The following is a 19,442-nucleotide window of genomic DNA, read 5'->3' on the forward strand; positions in this document are numbered from 1 at the left end:
AAGTGTGAAATAAACCGGCTTTACAGGCACAAGCGCCATCTGTTGGTTAGGAATGATGCCTCGTCATTTTTGATTAAAAGTAACACTTGTTGTTAGGAAATAAGTCAGAAGAAATATATTGAAAAATGTTATGTGCTATAAAAACAACACACCACCCATTCACACTTTTCATAAAAACACCAAACAAACAAATCAACTTCAACAGTATTTTAAATTAAAAATGGCCAACAGCATTACATTTAAAAACAAAATGAGAAACATACAGTGTACTGTAAGTATTTTCAAAACACAAACTTTTCTTCACATGGTTTTTAAACATCTCGCTATCTCTTTTTAACTTACGTACATGTTTTAAAATTCAAGTCTTTGGTCCCTGCCTTGGCACCCTTTCCACAACAGGTGCTCATTGAATATCTAGTGATGAGACATCCCCTGTCTCCAGTTTTGGCGTGGGGGAAGGACTTAATAACAGTGATCACACTGTTCTCTTTCATAGCCGTCCACCGCCTGCTCAGCTTGTCTTGGTAGCTTTGCAGGAAAATGCTGGATACACTGAAGAACTGCTCAGTAAACTGCATTGTTGCAGACACTGCCGCTAAGATCAGATCCCCATGCAGAGACAAAGACTTTAGGTCAGAGTCTTGCAAGACGCCTGTTTTCGCTTCTTCTAAATTACGAGGTGACTAGAAAGCACTTGGAAAAGCAGACTTTTCTTCAAATACAAAACCATGATTCAACATGTAAAGCTGCAGCCTTTGAAACTGTTGAAATTAACAATTATTTGTGTGACGGAAGATAAAATCAAAATATAAGGAATATAGTCACTGACATGGATGTTGAGGATGCACAACGTTTCAACGTCTCATCAGCACAGAAATAAAGCATGATGTTAAAAAGAAACCTCAGAAATTCAAGATCTGGATCACAGGAATGTCTGTTAATTGTTTGAGATGTCTGGAAAGGCAAACATCTTAGAAAGTGTTGAAAAGAATCTTCAAACTTGGATGGTGGAATGGTGCAGACAGCAAGGGGGAGATGTTGGCGGCCTTATTTTGACTTTGGTCTCTTCCTGTTGTTGATTAAAGGGTCTGCAGCTTCCATGGGCTAGAGGAAGAAAGACAGCTATTCAGTCTCATTAACAAACCACATTTTGAACTACTGAAAATGACTAGTGATTATTTTTTCAGGTCATAACAGACTTCTTGGATAGAGAAGAAATCATGATTGATCCAAACATGGCAAAGATAGTTTGAATAGTTTTAAGTTCATTTAATCATAATAGTTTTCCTTCAATTTATCAAGTTCTGAATTAAATTTGCTGAGCTTTAAAATACCCTAATTAAATGATATATGTTTGTAGGTGATTGTTATGTTGAGCTCACCTGTTCCCTCTTCCTTGTAACTCTAAAGAAGTCCTTTATGCAAGTCTGCCTGTTATGCCCTTCTGCCCTCTCCCTTTCCCTCTCCTCCCGCTTACTTTCCCGCGTCTGACGGAACTTCTCCATTCGATGACGGACTCTGTCCTCCCTAAAAACAAATCAACACATATTTGTCACAACTGCCTTTAAAAGAGACAAAGAAGCATTTGAAATAAAAGCTGGGCTTAAGCAAAAAGTACGTACTTAACATATTTGACGTGACAGAGGAGCCGAACCAAGGCTTCTTCATCCGGCTCAGTCCAGGTGAGTTCAGGAGCTTCTGTTTGTGGCGCATCCAAGAATATCTTACGGGCTTCTTTGTACCTCCAGAAATGTGGCACAGGATAGGTCTGGAAGGCAGCAGATACTAGTGTTTTATCAGATATTTTGTGTGATGCAGAATGAAAGCAGAATGAAAAACAAAGACAACCTGTTTCCCATGTGGTACCTTTCTGTTGATCTCCAAAACAACTTTCTCAATAGTATGGTGCTTCTGGATCAATGCCAGAGCTCTCTTTGGACCCAAACCGGCTATCTTGTCACAGTAGTCGCAGCCCAACAAAATGCACAGGTCAACAAACTGGTGGGAGAAAATTGCAAAAGAGGGAAAGTTGGAGGACTTGTTTGTAATATTTCTGTGTAGTGGTATTATGAATTATGATATATGTATTATTATTATATACTTTCAAAGACATCTTTGAAAGTTTCAGTCTCACCTCCTCTTGATTCATTTTGAGTTTCTCTAACAGCTTGGTTAAAGAATATTCAACAACTTCACTGTGAAGAAGAAAAGACAATGAAGAGCATAGATCAACATTAGATCAGTTTAGAAAACTCACAGTCCATCCTCAGCTAAAAGACATAGATTGGATTTTTGTAAATAAAGTGACATGAGGAAATCACTCGTAGTGGCATTGATACATTAACATTAGTTAAAGCTGACAGGATGATGTCTGACTACTAAATTCATAAACTCAGTTTATAACGAGATTTATAACGTTAGACCACCTTGTTTCAAAAGCCACAATGAATCCATTAGATTAGATTTAAAAAAAATCTTAAACCCAAAAGGGGAAATTAATTTGCCACCGAATAAACTCATACACACACAACATACAATAGACAAAATTCATAGATAATACCACAAGGAGCTTGATAACATTATCAACAGCTGAAAAGATGTTACATCTACAAACATCTTAAAGTGTTCATAAAAAAAAAAGACCACTGCTAGAACAAAAGACTTTCTGAGTCATTCAGTGGAACACTGAGACATCTTTAGTCACTGACTGAATGAGCTTCTGAGTCTGTTAAAAACACAGAGTAAGGGATTGGTGTTCTTTCAATTATTTTAATACACAAACCACAGTAAACATGTAGGCCTAAGGCTTTTAACAAAGTAAATATCTATTTAATGAAATAAGCAAAAATGGTAATTAGACAAAGGAATGGATTAAAACATAAGACAACTACAGTACAATCCTTAAAGTAACACATTAATTGTACAGTTTTTACCTGTCCTTCTTGGCGTTTAGCTGGCGAATGAGAATATTGGCTCCAAATGGCAGTGTGTCCATGTCCTCTGACGCCACAGCGTCCACAGTCCCCTCTCTCACCAGCTGGGCGCACAGCGCTTCAGCATCCCCTGGAGCCTGAATCACAAGACAGGGAGAAAGAGAGGGAGATAAAAAATGAAAATGCATGAAGTTAATGAAGCAAGGACAGAGACAGTGAGAGGAATGTGAAGAAATATATTCAGCATGTCCTACCTGGATGACAGGTACACCCAGAAGCTTCAGGAGCTGGAGACAGTCTTTGGTCTGGGATGATGCTACATGGAGCACAAGAGTCAATATTCACTTTAGAGGACTTGATGTTCAAATAAATATTCCCAGTGTATATCTCTCAAGAATGTTATGAAGTCTATAACTAACAACTTGGATTTGTGTTGATGTACCTGCGCCAGTGAGGTTGGCTGACCTCCAACCAGCGGTCTCAGCTCGCTTCTGGAGCTGCAGGAAAAAACGGAGCTTCGATCAGCATGGGTCTGTATTACACTACAGGTGTTAGCTTCCTGTATCATATCACACTGGCATATTGAATTCACTTCCTCATTTTAGATATTTTCCCCAAACAACACATGTAAGGAGAGCAGTTCTACCGCCATTCTGAGCACGAGGGTAGCATCCAGATTAGTCTCTCGCTGAGCAGTGACTGTCTTACACACACCAGGAGGATGTGTTTAGTGGCATGTTGAGTCCAAAGATACAGTCTCAAAGGTGTCACTTACCACAGCTGTCTTTTCCTCTGGAGGCTTCCCATCAAACACAAAGACTGGCTTTATGTCATGTTCCAGGAAGGTGAGCGTGCGGAAGAAGAGACCTGTCAGTGGGCTGCAGAGAAGAAATAAAGGAGATTATACACAAATACACTGGCCAAATGATAGAAATCCCAGTACATTGCTAAACATATTCTTTTTAATTGTTGCTAAGACTGTTTTGGAGAGGTTTTGATTCAGCTTTATGGATGTAGTTTGTGTTGGTTTTTCTAATATTTTTGCTAATTTGGGAAATTAGTTGATAAAGATATTAGAAACATTTGAAAAAAGAATGCAGTGATATACAACACAACCAAAAAGTGCAAATTCAAAAAGCACAAATTAAGTCAAGAACAGCCAAAGCAGTGGTGTGAGTATTTAAAGCGAAAAGACGAAGAGAGTTTAAGTTACTGCAGTGCTATCATATTGTACTGCCTTGCTATTTAAAGGTGTTTCTCACACTCAATGAACTGGGATGGAAATGGGGAATCAATATATATGATTTGCTGGTGGGAGAAAGAGGAAGCATGTGTAAAAAAATGTCTATTTTCTCACTAGATTCCAAAAGACAGAATGGGTCAGAAGGAGCTCACCTTAGTGAAGGTGTCGCAGCACGGAACTGGTTCACGACAACAGAGGTGTCCAGTGCGATTACTTTTCCTGTGGGGTGTAACACAGCACCAGCATCATCAGCACCATGTAATAAAACAATTTTTATGTTGTCATAAATGGCATTCCTATTATGTCCACACAGAGGTCAAATATTACTGACAATACATATTGAAGTACAGTTCTTACACATTTTCTCCATTTTATTTCAGAGGAAAATATTTATATTCATTCATCCCTTTACATAACTACGCAAACAATGTGACCGTACTTCATTTAAATGGCAGAAATTAAAAGTATTCAAAAGATCTTCTGTCTTTATTAAATGTTTTGAACAGCAGTATTAATGCTTTGGCAATAATGCAGATTTGAATGTTTGTAGCTACATTAAATCATTATGAGCCTTATCTTAAGCCTCAGTGACTATATCATCAGAGCTTGACAGGTAATGCATTGGGCTTTGTGTCCTTTTATAAGACTCCTTTAAAAAGGTAAAACATTGTAGTAAACAGTTAGTGTTACCAGTTATTATATTATTACAGGTTTCTACATTTTTGATTAGTTTTCAAACTTTAGCAATGGTGGAAGAAGCATTACTATTGTAACTGTGTTTCAGTGAAGTATTACTCCATTAGAGGTTTTATTGTGTAGTCTAATGGTTGTAAAGTTGTGCTAATGAAGCTAACTAGTAGTCAGCTGACTGTGTGCTAACGTTAGCTGTTAGCAATTTGATATGAAAAAAATAAATAAATCGTGGTAGTAGAACAAATAGATGGATCAGCTGTGTACCCGTGTAGTCACTGATGTCCTTGTGAGAAATAGCATCCGGAGCATCAGAGCGGATCAGATCGGCCAGCTTGGTGATCCCCATTGTGTCGACAGCTCCACGGATCCTCTTTGTTATGAAGACTTCCGGTAGAAGAAAAAGCAGGAGGAGTTTGATCTGAATGTATCTTCGTTTGTGGAGGATCTTTGGTAATATAAATGTACTTGTGATTTACTTTAACGACATCTCTCTCCAATGATATCCGGTTAAAACCCCAGGAACATATTCCTGGTGTCGCAGTGTTGTTGCACACCAGCTAATAGAGCAGTAGAGGTCAGCATTGTACAGAAACAGGGCTTCTGGAGGAAAAGATCATTTATTAACAAACAATGAATGTATTCATATATTACAAGAAAAGTCAAACACTCCAGCTTTAAAGTAATATGTCCCACAACAAATAAATGGTTACTGCAACATTTTGTTGATGTCTATGCGATAAATAGACTTCCATGAAATACACACTCGTTTAATTATTGAAAAATAATGACAGCAATAATTTATGTACATAGCCATCTATTTAACATGATCACAAAGACAATAGCTCTAAGATTTACATCACACTGTATGATGAATAAAACCACATGCTTTTAGTCTTGTCGATAAATGTCAGGTTAGTAGAAAACAAATTCAAATTCTCTGGAATAACGAATTTAAACTGTGGATACAGCATGGGGAAACATTATCACGGCACAGATAATACCCTAAGTACCCACACTTAGTATTTCTGTTGACATTTCATCAAGCTTATAACAGAATCCATAGGCAAGTCACTGCCAAAGTGGTAAACAGACAACAACATTTACAACAATAGGCTATTCAAGTACTTTATACAAATGTTTTGGGTGATGCAGCGCTCAAAGGACATTCAGGGTAAATGTTATGGCATCTCTAGATTAAGTCTTCTTACTTTGACACTGTTTTTGAAAAAACCTGATGAAACTCAATTTGAAAACAGACAACACGTCAGGTTTGAAGCATAACTTGGTTCCCAAAACATTTGTTGCTTAAGTAAGTCCTTGTTTCCTCATTTACACATTTTGTTTACTCTCAAAGATGAATGATGGTAGGCATCGCTGTCACATATGTAGTTGCTGTGCATTCAACAAGCATTAAATAGATGCAATCAGTTATTTTTGCACAAAAAATCATCAGTGTTTTTTTTTTTTATTCTTGCTGATTAATATGAGGCACTCACTTGCTACTTAAACTGGCCCATACATATTCTTTTTACCACATTTATTTTTTTCCCTAAACATGAGAGAACATCAGTGCAGTATTTGATAGTTGGAGAAACTTCAGACTGAAACTTCGACAGTGATTCAGAGTTCACATTATATTTCTCAGACAGAAACCTGTGTTGAAGCTAGTTTTAGCCAAACAAGGTAACTTGTAGTTTGTTTTTGCTTCAACATGGCAAAACTCAGCTCATCACATCGAAGTAGTTGCCAACATTTTGCAAACATCCAGCAAAAATGTAATTGTGCTTTGTCCTGATAGTTGTTTTTACAGTTTATACAGGAATTAAAAACACAGACGAATCTTTGAATGTGAGATATGCCAACTTTAGCTTTACCTCTAGCTCTATTGGTGTTTTACCCGACCAAATCCCATTTGTAGTCAGATGTAAAGGTGTGAATACCAGCCAATGTGAATTTTGTAGATGAAAGATCTACCAAACAAAGGTAAATGCTCAGTTTTGAAAACTGTGGTTATGTTTTACTGCCTCAGGTCTTATCTTGACAGCACTATGTTTGAAATTTTCCAAGTGAAATCCAGATATAAAATTTGCAATAGAAACAAAGAGGATGATGTGGTGGAGGACATTTGCCAAAGTTCTTGTAGTTTCCCGTGGTTGCCTTTACATGTAGTGAAGTATCATACTGTATTTTAATGGTTGCACTTTAAACAAGGAATTGCTTTGGCTTCCAGTGTTTTGGGAGACTCAGTCTTGCACAATCTTAGCGACGGAGCCAGATCCAGGTGTTAATAAGCCAGAATGCCACTGTAGCAGAATACAGGATCACTTCTCGCTTGGACCGTTCTTTGTTTTCTTCCTCCAGCAGCTGCAGACGCCGATTCAACTTCACAATCTGAATGACCACAAAAACAGTTTTCCCTCCATTTAAAAAAAAGTGAAAACACCACTTGTACTGGGCCTGGGTGAGATTTGCCCAAGTATATACATAGGATTACCACTATTCGGTTTTCAATTTAAGTTTAAGGTGTGCCAGACGATGTCAGATAAACAGACTTATCCACCATATCAACAATAATCATGAAGAACCTGAAGGTATCCTTCTGTCTTCGTTGAACAATGCTGTTAGAAAAAAATATTTGAGTACTTGCGTACTGGCTCATGGTTGTAAGATGATGATAATTACTTGTATTTGTAATGCATTTGTATTTGTATTTGTTTATTTATATCCGAGTATCTAAACTCCCAGATGTATCTTATTACTGGCTGCCTGCCTCTCGACCAGCATCCTTTGTAAGCAGCCTGATAAGGGATACATAAGGTTGTTGTGTCAGCACGCCTTCACTGTACCATATCAGTTGTGAATTGTAGACCTAAAAGTGAGAAACTAGAGACGGATGGGATCACACAAGCCACAACACCACTTTCGGCTAGACGTGTAAAGTGTGGGGGCAATGGAATCTCACAAAATGTGTCCACAGACATATAAACACCTAGCAAAGGACTCAAAAGAGTCTCTGTGTTAGCTCCTGCTACAGTAGGTGTCTCCAGGAAAACATTTTGCCATGATTATACACAGACAGACTCACATGGTGAACAGCCACATGCTGTCGCAGCTGGTAAATACTCACAACAGTGGAGAAGCACATGAATCACCTGTTAGTGACATAGGCGGGCATGAAGGTGTGTGAGATATATTACCTGTCGTCGTAGCGAGGAGGCGTCCATTAAGCCAGACTCGTCAGGGTTTATATCCAGAGCCAGGTCCAAGTGTGTCCTGTGGAGATTAATATATAAATAGACTCAATCAAAATGAGTCTAGCTCAGGTAATGTCTGCATAGCTACATAAACTTTCCTGAAAGAAAACTTTTTCCAAAACACATTTCCTCTTATCAGTAAAAAAAAAAAATGTCCCTAGCCTTTCATATTCTGAGTACACTACAATTATCAGAACAATACGAATATTCAGGCTCCCTCAAGTGGCTAAAATGAGTACTGCAGCTTTAAATGACAATGGAAGAAACTCAATGGAAGAAATTCTGCACATTTATGTGCCATCCCTAATAAAACCTGATGATGATGTAAGTTGAGTCTGTGTAACAGTATTAATGGCCGAAAAATGTCACCTTGTTTAGTCATATCTTAAAATTAGATCAGACAAAGAGAATCACACATCATCCCATCACAATTTTAATGTGCAACTCTTAACTACCTTTTGCAATTTATGAAGAACTTTTTGTGCTGTTTTGCTTGCTTGCCTCAGAAAGTCCTAAGCTCCATACCTTCCTCCTCCATTACAGACCTCCACCTTGGGAAGTTTTCCTAAAGGTAACAATGCTGTGACAAAAATTGTACTTCTTTTCTATAAAATGTCCTTATTTCACGAATTTTCTTAGAAATACACAACCATCAGCCGCTGTTTGTTCTGAATACATTTGTGAATAGAGGGTCTTCTGAGAAAAATAGAGGGACAAAGAAAGTAGTAATTACCTTCGGTGGTTGTCATCCAGCACTTCGAGGACCTGCTGGTATGCCCGGCGTGTTGTTGACTGGATATAAGACAGGAACCCCACAGCCGTAAACAGGTTGATGTTAGCATCCTCAGGAGAACAAAGGGGGGGACACAACCGGACTGGGGGGGCAGAAGGGGAAGGGGTTACACTGGCAGAGAGGTAAGTGGGGAGAAACGGTAAAGATATAAGATTTTTTTTTAAACAAACCAAGAGTGAAACAAGAATAACAAATTACAAATTATGAATGAAAATCTAGCAGCGGTTAAGCAGTGTTGAAATAAATATACCAGTTGTAGATGTGTGCTTACCTTATATCGCCTCTGACAATCTGACCACTGTGGCGGCCAGATACGTGCTCACTGGCACTGCGTTCCCTTCGAGACCGAGCATGAAAGTGGGCCTATGAATAACAAAAAAAATGACACTGCTTAGAGCTAGCACAAAAATCTAAAAAATATATAACCTAACATTACATTTTTTGCTTCCTTTCAAAGCGGCCTAGTTTACAGTCACATTATATGATTTCAAGAAATTTCCACCTTAAATATTATATTGTTTTTTCTGCCAGATAACCTTCAAACCATCAGTTTCCCGCTCTAACTTCACTGCCTTCTACCTTTCCCAACCTAATCTGATACATACTCAAGATGTTACTGCATCTATAATATTTTAATTAACAAACTTACTGATGCAACTAATGACTGATACAACAAAAGTATTATTGTAGATGTTAAGTGCCATGTTTTATGACATTGTGTTTTTATGTCCAGGCTGCTTTCTTTCTATAATTTGCATGATAGTATAATAGGGCACCACTATAAGGATCAGTCTCAAGTTCAGAAAATTAAAAATATGTAATTAACTGTGATGAGAAATATAAAGGACACAGAATGAAAATCTTGAATTTAACCTTACCACATGGACGGGATTGCTCTGTGAAGTGGCAGTTTGTTCAGTCTCAAGGTAGTCCAGTGGCTGCTCTGATAGAGTGAGGATACGTGGGGGGGCCTTCATGCTCAGAAGATCCATGGGAGGGACAGATTGGATCAGGTCCAAGTCTCGTGGACGAGAAAATTGAGAGTCCCCATGATCACCTTTGGAGGAAGTGAGGAGGAGAGTGTCAGATAAATAAAAAAGGTTGGTGGTAAAAGGTCACATCCTATTGAACATTTTAAACAGAGTGTTGCCCTTAAGTGCACCTCAATTCAAGATTTCCATGCACATGTTTGGTGTATGTGTAGGGTATTTTCCACCGGGTACCCTTTCATTTTCTTGTCCTCACCTGCTACGATAATTCTCTCTGGCACCTGCATCAGAGTTGTGTGTATGGGGAGGGGATACTGAAGTAACAGAGACCCTGTCTGGTTCTCTGAGGCCACCTTGAGGGTCTCAGGGATTCGCATGCGCTGGCTGATTCCCTCCATGTACTCCAACTCATAATGGATGCGGTTCATCTCAGCCGCCTCTGCAGAGGGGGAGGCGAATGGCCCACTCATCCAATCTGTAGACACATCAAAAGGAAGGAAATTGAACAACTCTTAAAAGCACATTTAAGGTAAGACTGCAGTGCATTTAAGATACACCTCAGTGATGGTGCAATCACAGAGACAGGAGTGTCAAATGTACAATAATCACACCCAAGCTCATATCTGTTTGCCATCTCAAACTTTACTAGTATGGTACATTTGATCAAAGCGCCAGACAGACACCAATACAAATGATTGAGATGCAAACAACAAAAGAGCAGAAGAAACAATAAACATCATGTGGCCATAATAGTATTAAGAGGGTGTAGCACAACAGACGATGAAGTCAAGGTGTCAAGGGAAAGGGCATGTCCCGTAGGACCCAAATGAGCCAGTATCAGCCAAATCTAATACATCATATATTACCTAAATGTAACATTCAACGTCCTGTTGCATTAAATGATTACACATTACATAAGGTGTAGCTGCTGTGGCTCCAATGTCACTGAATGAAAGTCCACACAAGACGCCATATCTAGCATGTAGCTAACATGTAGCTAACATGTAGCTAATATGTGGCTAATATGTGGCTAATGATACTAGTATGTTTAGCATTAGCTGCTGTCTTTACCACAACATGTTAGCTAAGCGGCGCACTGGCTGTTCGAACAGACCAGGCACAACCGTTGGTCACCATGGCTTTAGTTTCTATGACGACCGTACTCACCGTTAAGGTTCTAGCACCGAGGTTCAAACTGTCATGTGTCAAAACGCGGTTCGTTCTGTGTCATTAACGGCGTCAACCGGAACGGACGACGAGTAAAACCCGACACACCGCTTCAGGCTGGTGTGTTTGTGAACACCGGACGGAGAAAAAATACCCAGCGTGTCCCGGCCGGGGCGGAGCTTATAATCCACACAGTCAGCCTAAGTGAGCCGCAGCACCGGGCGGTCCCATGTCTGAAAACAAGCGTACACGACTGTCCCACACAAATGAGTTGTTTCGATAGTGATTGTCCCTCCTACAGTGTTTATGTAATTGTCCTAATTAATACAGAATCATACAAAGCTATTATTTTGATTTGAATAATAATAATTGTTTATTCCAGCTGTATTTCAGTTTACTCATGATAACCAGACTAATGGCAGTGCAACATTTCCTTTCCTGCAGAGAGAATAGTTTGACAATCAAACACATAGTTTGACAATAAACATTTTAAAAACATTTAAAATGAGAATCATTACAGTTCCGTCATGTAAAATCCATTTATACACAAATCTGACTTTCTATTTCTATGAATAACTCAATAAGTTAAATATGGTCACAGAGGGAAATGCATGTTGTAATTATCAGTGTTTGAAGGTCTGACATGATGTTTTGACAAAGATGAAAAAGTTAACCAAAAAGCAACTTGAAAAAAAGATGCAACATAAAAATAAGACCTACAGTAACAGAAATTGCTTAGGTGCAAATGCTCCCTGTCACTTAATGGTTTGTGGGGCGTTAATAATAATAATAATTAAGCCTTTATTAGTCCCACAATGGGGAAATTCGGTTCTCTGCATTTGACCCATCCCGGAGGAGCAGTGGGCTGCAATGAAGCGCCCGGGAGCACCTTTTCACGGTTCAAACAATGTCTATGCGCATGGTTCACTACCTGTTAATTATCAATGTGCCAGAGTAAAGATATTTGCATCTGAACCTGTGCTAAAGTTCAAACATTTGCATTTTGGGTGATTATGGTGACTGTATCTCTACCAGGTACAGTTGGTGCCAATTCCATTAGTTCATCCATTTTTTTCTGTACACCAGGTTTTTGGGCTTTGTTGAAACAGCATGATGCACAGTATTCTGGTAGGTGTGCATTCAAAAAGCAGACGTGTCCATGCATATGTGTAATGTCAAGCTTTTTTCAGAGGTCAAAAGTCACTGCAGTGGGCAGTTATTAGGCTAGTGCAAAGGATTACAATTAAAATATACCCATATCCAAAACTGGTTTGGTGCATCACAAGAGCTAATATATAGCTAATGTATATGGGTCACTAGTCATTTGCATTATCCATTGTGCATTGTACATACATGTGCTTATCAATGTTATTATAGGTTGTTTACAACCTATGTAAAGTTTTTTTATGGTTTGGTTTGATTGAACACAAATTAGTTCCTTAAATATTCACAGAGTGTTAGGAACAGTATTGAGAGAAATTAAAGGGCATTAAAACTAGACTTTGACACATTTTATATGACACATGACACTTTTGCAATGAACCTAAATCTATATGTTTATTTTATACAGTACCAGTCAAAAGTTTGGACACACCTTCTCATTCAACTACTTTGAAGAATCTAAAATATAAAACATATTCTGGTTTGTTGAGCATTTGTTTGTTTACCACATCATTCCATATGTGTTCCTTCATAGTTTGGATGTCTTCAATATTAATCTACAATGTAAAAAAGAAAGAAAGAAAGAAAGAAAGAAAGAAAGAAAGAAAGAAAGAAAGAAAGAAAGAAAGAAAGAAAGAAAGAAAAACCATTGAATGAGAAGGTGTGTCCAAACTTTTGACTGGTACTGTATGTATATATAAATAAATAAATAAATATATATATATATATATATATATATATATACTTTGAAGAATAAAATATATATATATATATATATATATATTTATATATATAGAAAGAAAGAAAGAAAGAAAGAAAGAAAGAAAGAAAGAAAACCATTGAATGAGAAGGTGTGTCCAAACTTTTGACTGGTACTGTATGTATATATAAATAAATAAATATATATTTATATATATATATATATATATATATATATATAAATAAATATATTTATATATATATGGACACACCTTCTCATTCTATATAATAAAATATGAACCTAAATCTATATATATATATACAGTACCAGTCAAAAGTTTGGACACACCTTCTCATTCAACTACTTTGAAGAATATAAAATATAAAACATTTTCTGGTTTGTTGAGCATTTGTTTGTTTACCACATAATTCCATATGTGTTCCTTCATAGTTTGGATGTCTTCAATGTTAATCTACAATGTAGAAAAAATAAAAATAAAGAAAAAACATTGAATGAGAAGGTGTGTCCAAACTTTTGACTGTTACTGTATATATATTTAAATCACGAATGTCTGTGGCAGCATTTCCATGAAGGATGTTTTCAGGTATTTGAGCCTAACAGAGTTTAGAAATACAGCTCCCACAATTCCCTCTTCCTTAAACCCAATGCGCATGCGCCCTCCGGCTGGGCCATTATTTTGTCCTCCTCAAGCTTCAAATGAACAACAGGCTAAGCGTTCCTTGAAATGAATTAAATATTAATAGACGACAGAAGCATTATATCTCCTTACTCATCACGGCAGACATAAATGGAGTCTCTCGGTTAATAGGTTGTTGTCTCGCCGGGCTCTTCAGTCCTCCGGTGGACTTGGAGGCCGAAAACAGAGCGCGGAGTGACAGCCCCGTTAAAGCCAGCAGATTGGGTGTTTATCCAGTTGGCTAGCCACCTAGCTAGCTTCCTAGACAGCTAAGAGGGGAGGAAAAAAACCCCGAAAGGACCATTTGTTAAGCTCGGAAAGGGAGAGCTCTGGCTGTCCCTGTCCTGTCCAACCTGCAGAGGGAATGGCACATCTTCGAGACATGCAAAACCAGGTACAGAAATCATCTTTTCACAAACTGTCACCTCCCTTCTTCTTGTCCAAAGGCAAGGCGAACCCCCATGACTGTGTCAGGCTTTCCATGAATAGGTGCGTAGGGGTCTAAGCCATCTAAGCCATCAATGCAAGCATCAGAACTACTGTGCACACATATGAATTCATATATTTGTATTCGTATACTTGTCATTGTCAGCATCAGGTGTAACAATGCCAAAGCCACCTACTAACTGACAAAAACATGTAATTACAAACTCTAAATGTCTTGACAGTATACACAAAAATCTTAAATGTCTCACTTGTTTTTGACTTGCAGTCTTCACATTCTGTACATACCAAACCATTTTAAATACAAGTGCCTCCTCTCCCACTCAGTCCAATCATAACTCGTTTCCTGCTGTCATGGAGAGAGAAATCTAATATACTTTTAATTGGCGTGCCCTCTGAATTACATACTGGCACAAAGTTCGATCTAGATTCCAGGTTATTAAATGGGCTGTGACTGAATAGATAAGTAACGACACAGATAAGAAGGGTAAATCATCCATCATCTTTATAATTCAGCAGTGCACAGGAACATTACTGACACACAGATAGATGTAACTCCTCCTGTCACATCTAATTAACCTTTGTAAAAGAGCATTCATATGTGAAATAAGTTGCTTACCCTTGTGCTTTTCAAGTGCCTGGCAAGACAAACACACACATACACACTCCTATACGCACAAGTTATCCTCTACAGTCATCATGGCATGTTCTCAATAATTCAATGATATCATGTCACTGGACCAGAATACCCGGTTGGACCCCGAGGAGTACTTCACCAAGCAGGAGCGTATTGGGAAGGGTTCCTTCGGAGAGGTCTACAAAGGAATCAACAATCGCACAAAGGAGGTGGTGGCGATTAAAATCATAGACCTGGAGGAGGCAGAGGACGAGATCGAAGACATTCAACAGGAGATCACAGTACTGAGCCAGTGTGATAGCCCTTTTGTTACCAAGTATTATGGATCATACCTGAAGGTGAGATTATAATGCAAATAACGAAGTGATACACACACAGATTATTTAAAGTTATCTACGTGAAGATGCTTACAGTCACAGACACAGTGCCAAACAGGCAAAGGAAGAGCAGTATTTTTAAATCTTAAACTTCCAATGTTTTTAATATATAATTTTTTCCTCTCAGGGGACCAAGCTGTGGATTATCATGGAGTATTTAGGTGGAGGATCTGCTCTGGATCTCGTAAGAAGACCTATATTTTTAAACAGCTTACAAACTTTGATACACATTGGCAACTTTTACATCGGCAAAACCAAACCTGACCTGTTTCTGGCGCTCTCTCCCAACTTCCACCTTTTTGTGATTTATTTGTTCCTCCTCTTAGCTCCGTCCAGGGCCTCTGGAAGAGACTTACATTGCTACTATATTGAGGGAAATACTGAAGGGGCTGGAGTATCTGCACTCTGAAAGGAAGATCCACAGAGATATCAAAGGTAATTAAAGTCGCTCTTTTTCATTTAGCATCTTTTAGATATGAATTCATATCAGTTAACTGTGTTGTCCTGGTACAAAGTCAGATACCATACTCACAATACAGAGTTCATTTCAAGCTTTTAAATACTTTGATGATGGAACTGCCAGGTAACAAAATGTATATCCAGTCTAAACCAGATGCTGGACAGAATTAGTCCACACACTGAAATATGCTCTGAAGCTGCAGAAATGTATCAACACCATCTGTGAGGTTGAAATCTTACAATGTAATGAAGGTGTTAAATGTATGTGAGGAGCTACATTTCTCTTCTCTGCAGCTGATGTTGTGCTCTTACATTTTGGGAATTATTAGAGAATCAGGAAAAATGACGACAGCAAGGTTAATAATTAAGAAGACTGGGTTGATTATCTACATGGATTCTGTCTGTGAAGCTGTTTATGTCCACAGTGAAACTGGGGAAGAGACTGAAAAGTGTCCTTTCTCCCTTTGTCCATCCATCTGTAATGAACAAAATACAGAAATGCTTAGATTTTGACAAAATTTCTTCTTCTCTCATCACGTGGGATTTGGCCTAAATTAAGGTGCTAAAAAACGTCATTACTCATAATTATTTCAAAACGAAACTCTATAAATGCTTGGCAACATGATTGGGTTCTTTTTTTAGCATTACTTGTTCTTGTAGTTTGACTGCCTTTCTTCTTCTGTCTCTTTCTCCTAGCTGCCAATGTGCTCTTGTCGGAGCAAGGCGAGGTGAAACTGGCGGATTTTGGGGTGGCCGGACAGCTGACAGACACCCAGATTAAGAGGAACACATTCGTAGGCACACCTTTCTGGATGGCTCCAGAGGTTATCAAACAGTCCGCGTACGACTTCAAGGTGAGGCCAAAGTCTATGGGATGGAGAAGAGACACCCTGTGTTACTGCTATGAGTGACGCTTTCTCTAGGTTTGTTTGCCTGTTTTTTTCCCTCACTTTTTGGTGAAAAGATGTTTCACTTTGGTGGAACATCGAGCCCATTAGGGGATAATGTTTTGTTATTGGTGGAGGCACTGATTAGTAGACACTAGATGGAAGTTCCAGCATGGGAAGAATTGTTATATTCACATCTTTTTAGTATTTGAAGTATATTTTCCAGTGTCTGTATGTGAAGTTAACACATCTTTCTAACCCTCCAATCTCCCCCTCAGGCTGATATTTGGTCTCTGGGAATCACTGCGATTGAGTTGGCTAAAGGGGAACCTCCCAACTCAGATTTACACCCCATGAGGGTCCTTTTCCTCATCCCGAAGAACACACCACCCACACTTGAGGGACCTTACAGCAAGCCCTTCAAAGAGTTTGTGGAGGCTTGTCTAAATAAAGACCCTCGTTTTGTAAGTAAAACCTGCCTGCATCCATCTGCATTGTAGCAGAATCACACGTTTGTTTGTGGCTAAAAAACATCTGAAATGTTATCGGCAGACTTCGATCATTTATCAAACCAAATATTTATTATGGGATTAGCATGCCTTGTCCCAAATAGGAATTATAATTTTTGCTTTGTTTTCTCAAATATTCTAACCCAATGCAAATCACACTGGTGTTATGCAACAAAATGTTAAATCTTAGTAAAGTGACAGTGGACTCCTTACTGAAGCTTCGTTTAGCACGTTATAACTAGACAATTGATTCCTTTTTGATTCTTCTTTAAGATTCGGTCACTGAGTGTCTTTCTAATTTGTCTGCACAGAGGCCAACAGCCAAAGAGCTCCTAAAGCACAAATTCATCACACGCTACACCAAGAAGACGGCCTATCTGACGGAGCTGATTGACCGCTACCGCCGCTGGAAGTCGGAGGGACACGGGGAGGAATCGAGCTCCGACGACTCAGATATGTCAGTCTTACCAACACACATTCGTACACTTAAGAATTTACATTTTCAAAAGGATCTATTCACAGCCACATTATTATATTACTTAGGTATTAGAGACGTTCAGGATGATTTAATGTAGGATTTACTAGAAGAACTGGGTACCCACCAAGTAGTATCAGTAATAATACTATTGTGTTGCCTATTTAAAAAAATTCTGTCAGCTGTACTTGCTTGTGACAAAGAGGGAACGGTTACACATGTTTTTAAATGGTCCTCAATAGAAACAGAATGAATTATTCTGTGAAAGTAGGGTCATATTGGTTCCCCTCACAATTTTTAAATATCTCTTTCCTTTATTCTTGTCTTTCCTTCTATCCTTCAGGGATGCTGATAGTGATGTGGATTCGAGTCCCATGTGGACCTTCCCTACAGTCAGACCCAGCTCTATGAACAAGTTACAGAAGGGCTACACACACACAGATTCAGAGGTAAGACACACACAGCACACAGGCTCAGTCATTGCTTTTTATCTTTTTTTCCCCCTAACGTCCTTTTCCTCTTCTCAGTCAGGAGATTTGGTGAAAAGGCAACCCAAGTCACAATGCTTGTCGGCTTTGGTAACACCTATCTTCAGAGAGGTAGGCCCAACTGTTACATTTATAAATATAAAAAAAACAGCACAACAAGAGCAGGCCTTAATCTAGCGAAGGTAATCCTGTCTATAAAACTGGATATTTTTCACACACATCTTCATTTGGTAACGTTTACTTTTTGACTTTTGAGCCAACGACAAAGTTGAAAAAATGTCAATTTAAACACTAATTTAGCCCTTAATTTAGTCCCTGAGTAACTCTATTCTTCTCTCAGAAAATACCACACTATACAGGTATTATACATGAACTTATACTACATACAAGTTGTTTTAAAGGAGAATATATTAATAAGAATAAAACTGAAAAGAGCAAAGAAGCGTGTAGCTCAGTCGATACATACAGGAGCCAACCAAACTTGACTGATATCTGCTTATGTTTTTAACTTTCAACATTACAGTTGTAATTAGGTTTTGTACAGTCATTTAGTTTGGTTGAAGTCTCCCATTACACAACATATTTCTTTTACTATCACCAGTTAAAGGAGAAGCGGCGGGCGAGTGGCGGGGGCGTAGGAGCCATTGAGGAGCTGGAAAACGCCTTCAACCTGGCCGAGGAGTCCTGTCCGGGCATCTCCGACCGCCTTGTCACACACATGATGGAGAGAGTGTGCAGGTGATGAACCAACAGAACCATGACCGTTTGCTGGGATGTTCACTATCATCCATTTATTTCAATTAATCCATTTCATGTTGTTCTTCCAGGTTTTCTTTAAATGGTAACACCACTCAGTCTTCGCGGTGAAACCCCAGCTGGATGTAACTTAACCCTGCTCCCTTTTCTGTCTCCCGGACCTTTCAAACATCTCAGATAAGGACCACAGAAGACCCCCCAACCCCCCTCGTATCTTTGCACCCTTCCCAGTCCTGTTCCCCAAGAGATCTTTTAATTAGTTATAATTAAATATTTTTACAGTTTTTCTTTAAGAGCGGAGAGTATTTAAAACAAAAAAGCCATGACATTTAGAGCGTTGTGTATACCTGTTAGATTGAGAAGAAAATAAACTATAATAAAGTCTATGGAAAATGTCTGTTTGGTGTTACTCTGCTTGATGCTCACATACACACATTTTTATCTGTTGAGACATGTTGTAGTCTGAAGGGGCACATATACTGTGAAATGTGCTGGTCAGTATTGGAGCATTTATCAATATACCTATAGAAATAATTCATGATAATATTTATGTAATTCTTGAATGTCTATTTCCTTTGTTAATTGTTAAACTATTATGTATCAACATTTACATTTTCTCCTTTCTGAAAAAAAATAAAAGGTTGCTTGGGGTTTTGGGTAACCAACCTCTTTTGACTCTGTACTGTAATAACAAACGAGCTTCATAGTGGTTTTCGTCTGTCAGAGGCAATTTATCTCATTGAAATGAAATACACACAAAGAAAAGCATCAGGCTTAAAC

The 19,442-nt window shown here is 38.5% G+C and overlaps 3 protein-coding genes across 6 annotated transcripts; 1 reads left to right on the forward strand and 2 right to left on the reverse strand.

The window, feature by feature from the left end:
* Positions 1-208: 208 nt before the first annotated feature.
* zgc:110269 (probable flap endonuclease 1 homolog) lies at positions 209-5,409 on the reverse strand. 4 transcript variants are annotated; one of them, XM_054596459.1, is made up of 11 exons: positions 5,134-5,409; positions 4,329-4,395; positions 3,709-3,811; positions 3,376-3,430; positions 3,188-3,249; positions 2,934-3,070; positions 2,135-2,195; positions 1,867-1,998; positions 1,623-1,768; positions 1,478-1,527; positions 209-1,104 (listed from the first exon to the last, which is right to left on the reverse strand). In XM_054596459.1, exons 1-11 carry the CDS (start codon positions 5,213-5,215, stop codon positions 995-997), a joined length of 1,005 nt encoding a protein of 334 aa, XP_054452434.1. In that variant the 5' UTR covers positions 5,216-5,409; the 3' UTR covers positions 209-994. The 4 variants fall into 4 exon arrangements, with proteins under 4 accessions (XP_054452434.1, XP_054452433.1, XP_054452436.1 ...); XM_054596458.1 differs by having other exon boundaries at positions 1,383-1,527; XM_054596461.1 differs by having other exon boundaries at positions 1,623-1,785.
* A 71-nt stretch (positions 5,410-5,480) lies between these two features.
* On the reverse strand, positions 5,481-11,183 carry LOC129088900 (mitochondrial fission factor homolog A-like). Its single transcript, XM_054596159.1, has 7 exons — positions 11,073-11,183; positions 10,162-10,380; positions 9,795-9,973; positions 9,188-9,279; positions 8,857-9,027; positions 8,067-8,142; positions 5,481-7,260 (listed from the first exon to the last, which is right to left on the reverse strand). The coding sequence occupies exons 2-7, from the start codon at positions 10,373-10,375 to the stop codon at positions 7,129-7,131; spliced, it is 864 nt and encodes a 287-aa protein (XP_054452134.1). The 5' UTR covers positions 10,376-10,380; positions 11,073-11,183; the 3' UTR covers positions 5,481-7,128.
* Positions 11,184-13,612: 2,429 nt separating this feature from the next.
* stk25b (serine/threonine kinase 25b) lies at positions 13,613-19,043 on the forward strand. The gene is made up of 11 exons (XM_054626741.1): positions 13,613-14,024; positions 14,819-15,049; positions 15,216-15,272; positions 15,415-15,523; positions 16,244-16,401; positions 16,713-16,898; positions 17,255-17,400; positions 17,762-17,867; positions 17,946-18,017; positions 18,508-18,644; positions 18,734-19,043. Exons 1-11 carry the CDS (start codon positions 13,995-13,997, stop codon positions 18,771-18,773), a joined length of 1,272 nt encoding a protein of 423 aa, XP_054482716.1. The 5' UTR covers positions 13,613-13,994; the 3' UTR covers positions 18,774-19,043.
* The last annotated feature ends 399 nt before the right edge of the window (positions 19,044-19,442 follow it).

This window comes from Anoplopoma fimbria, chromosome 3 (genome assembly GCF_027596085.1).
Source record: "Anoplopoma fimbria isolate UVic2021 breed Golden Eagle Sablefish chromosome 3, Afim_UVic_2022, whole genome shotgun sequence".
NCBI classification, from domain to species: domain Eukaryota; kingdom Metazoa; phylum Chordata; class Actinopteri; order Perciformes; family Anoplopomatidae; genus Anoplopoma; species Anoplopoma fimbria.

What these genes read in the sequence shown, in the direction of transcription:
- zgc:110269 (XM_054596458.1), bottom strand. Translation starts at nt 5,215, where the DNA reads ATGGGGATCACCAAGCTGGCCGATCTGATCCGCTCTGATGCTCCGGAT. An exon ending in TGTCACGTCAAATATGTTAA is followed by an intron (nt 1,528 to 1,622) that starts GTACGTACTTTT and finishes ATTTGTTTTTAG; the next exon opens with GGAGGACAGAGTCCGTCATC. An exon ending in TTACAAGGAAGAGGGAACAG is followed by an intron (nt 1,105 to 1,382) that starts GTGAGCTCAACA and finishes TTCTTCCTCTAG; the next exon opens with CCCATGGAAGCTGCAGACCC.
- LOC129088900 (XM_054596159.1), bottom strand. Translation starts at nt 10,375, where the DNA reads ATGAGTGGGCCATTCGCCTCCCCCTCTGCAGAGGCGGCTGAGATGAAC. An exon ending in ATTGTCAGAGGCGATATAAG is followed by an intron (nt 9,028 to 9,187) that starts GTAAGCACACAT and finishes CCTCTCTGCCAG; the next exon opens with TGTAACCCCTTCCCCTTCTG. An exon ending in CTGGATGACAACCACCGAAG is followed by an intron (nt 8,143 to 8,856) that starts GTAATTACTACT and finishes TAATCTCCACAG; the next exon opens with GACACACTTGGACCTGGCTC.
- stk25b (XM_054626741.1), top strand. Translation starts at nt 13,995, where the DNA reads ATGGCACATCTTCGAGACATGCAAAACCAG. An exon ending in GATCCACAGAGATATCAAAG is followed by an intron (nt 15,524 to 16,243) that starts GTAATTAAAGTC and finishes TCTTTCTCCTAG; the next exon opens with CTGCCAATGTGCTCTTGTCG. An exon ending in TAACACCTATCTTCAGAGAG is followed by an intron (nt 18,018 to 18,507) that starts GTAGGCCCAACT and finishes TACTATCACCAG; the next exon opens with TTAAAGGAGAAGCGGCGGGC.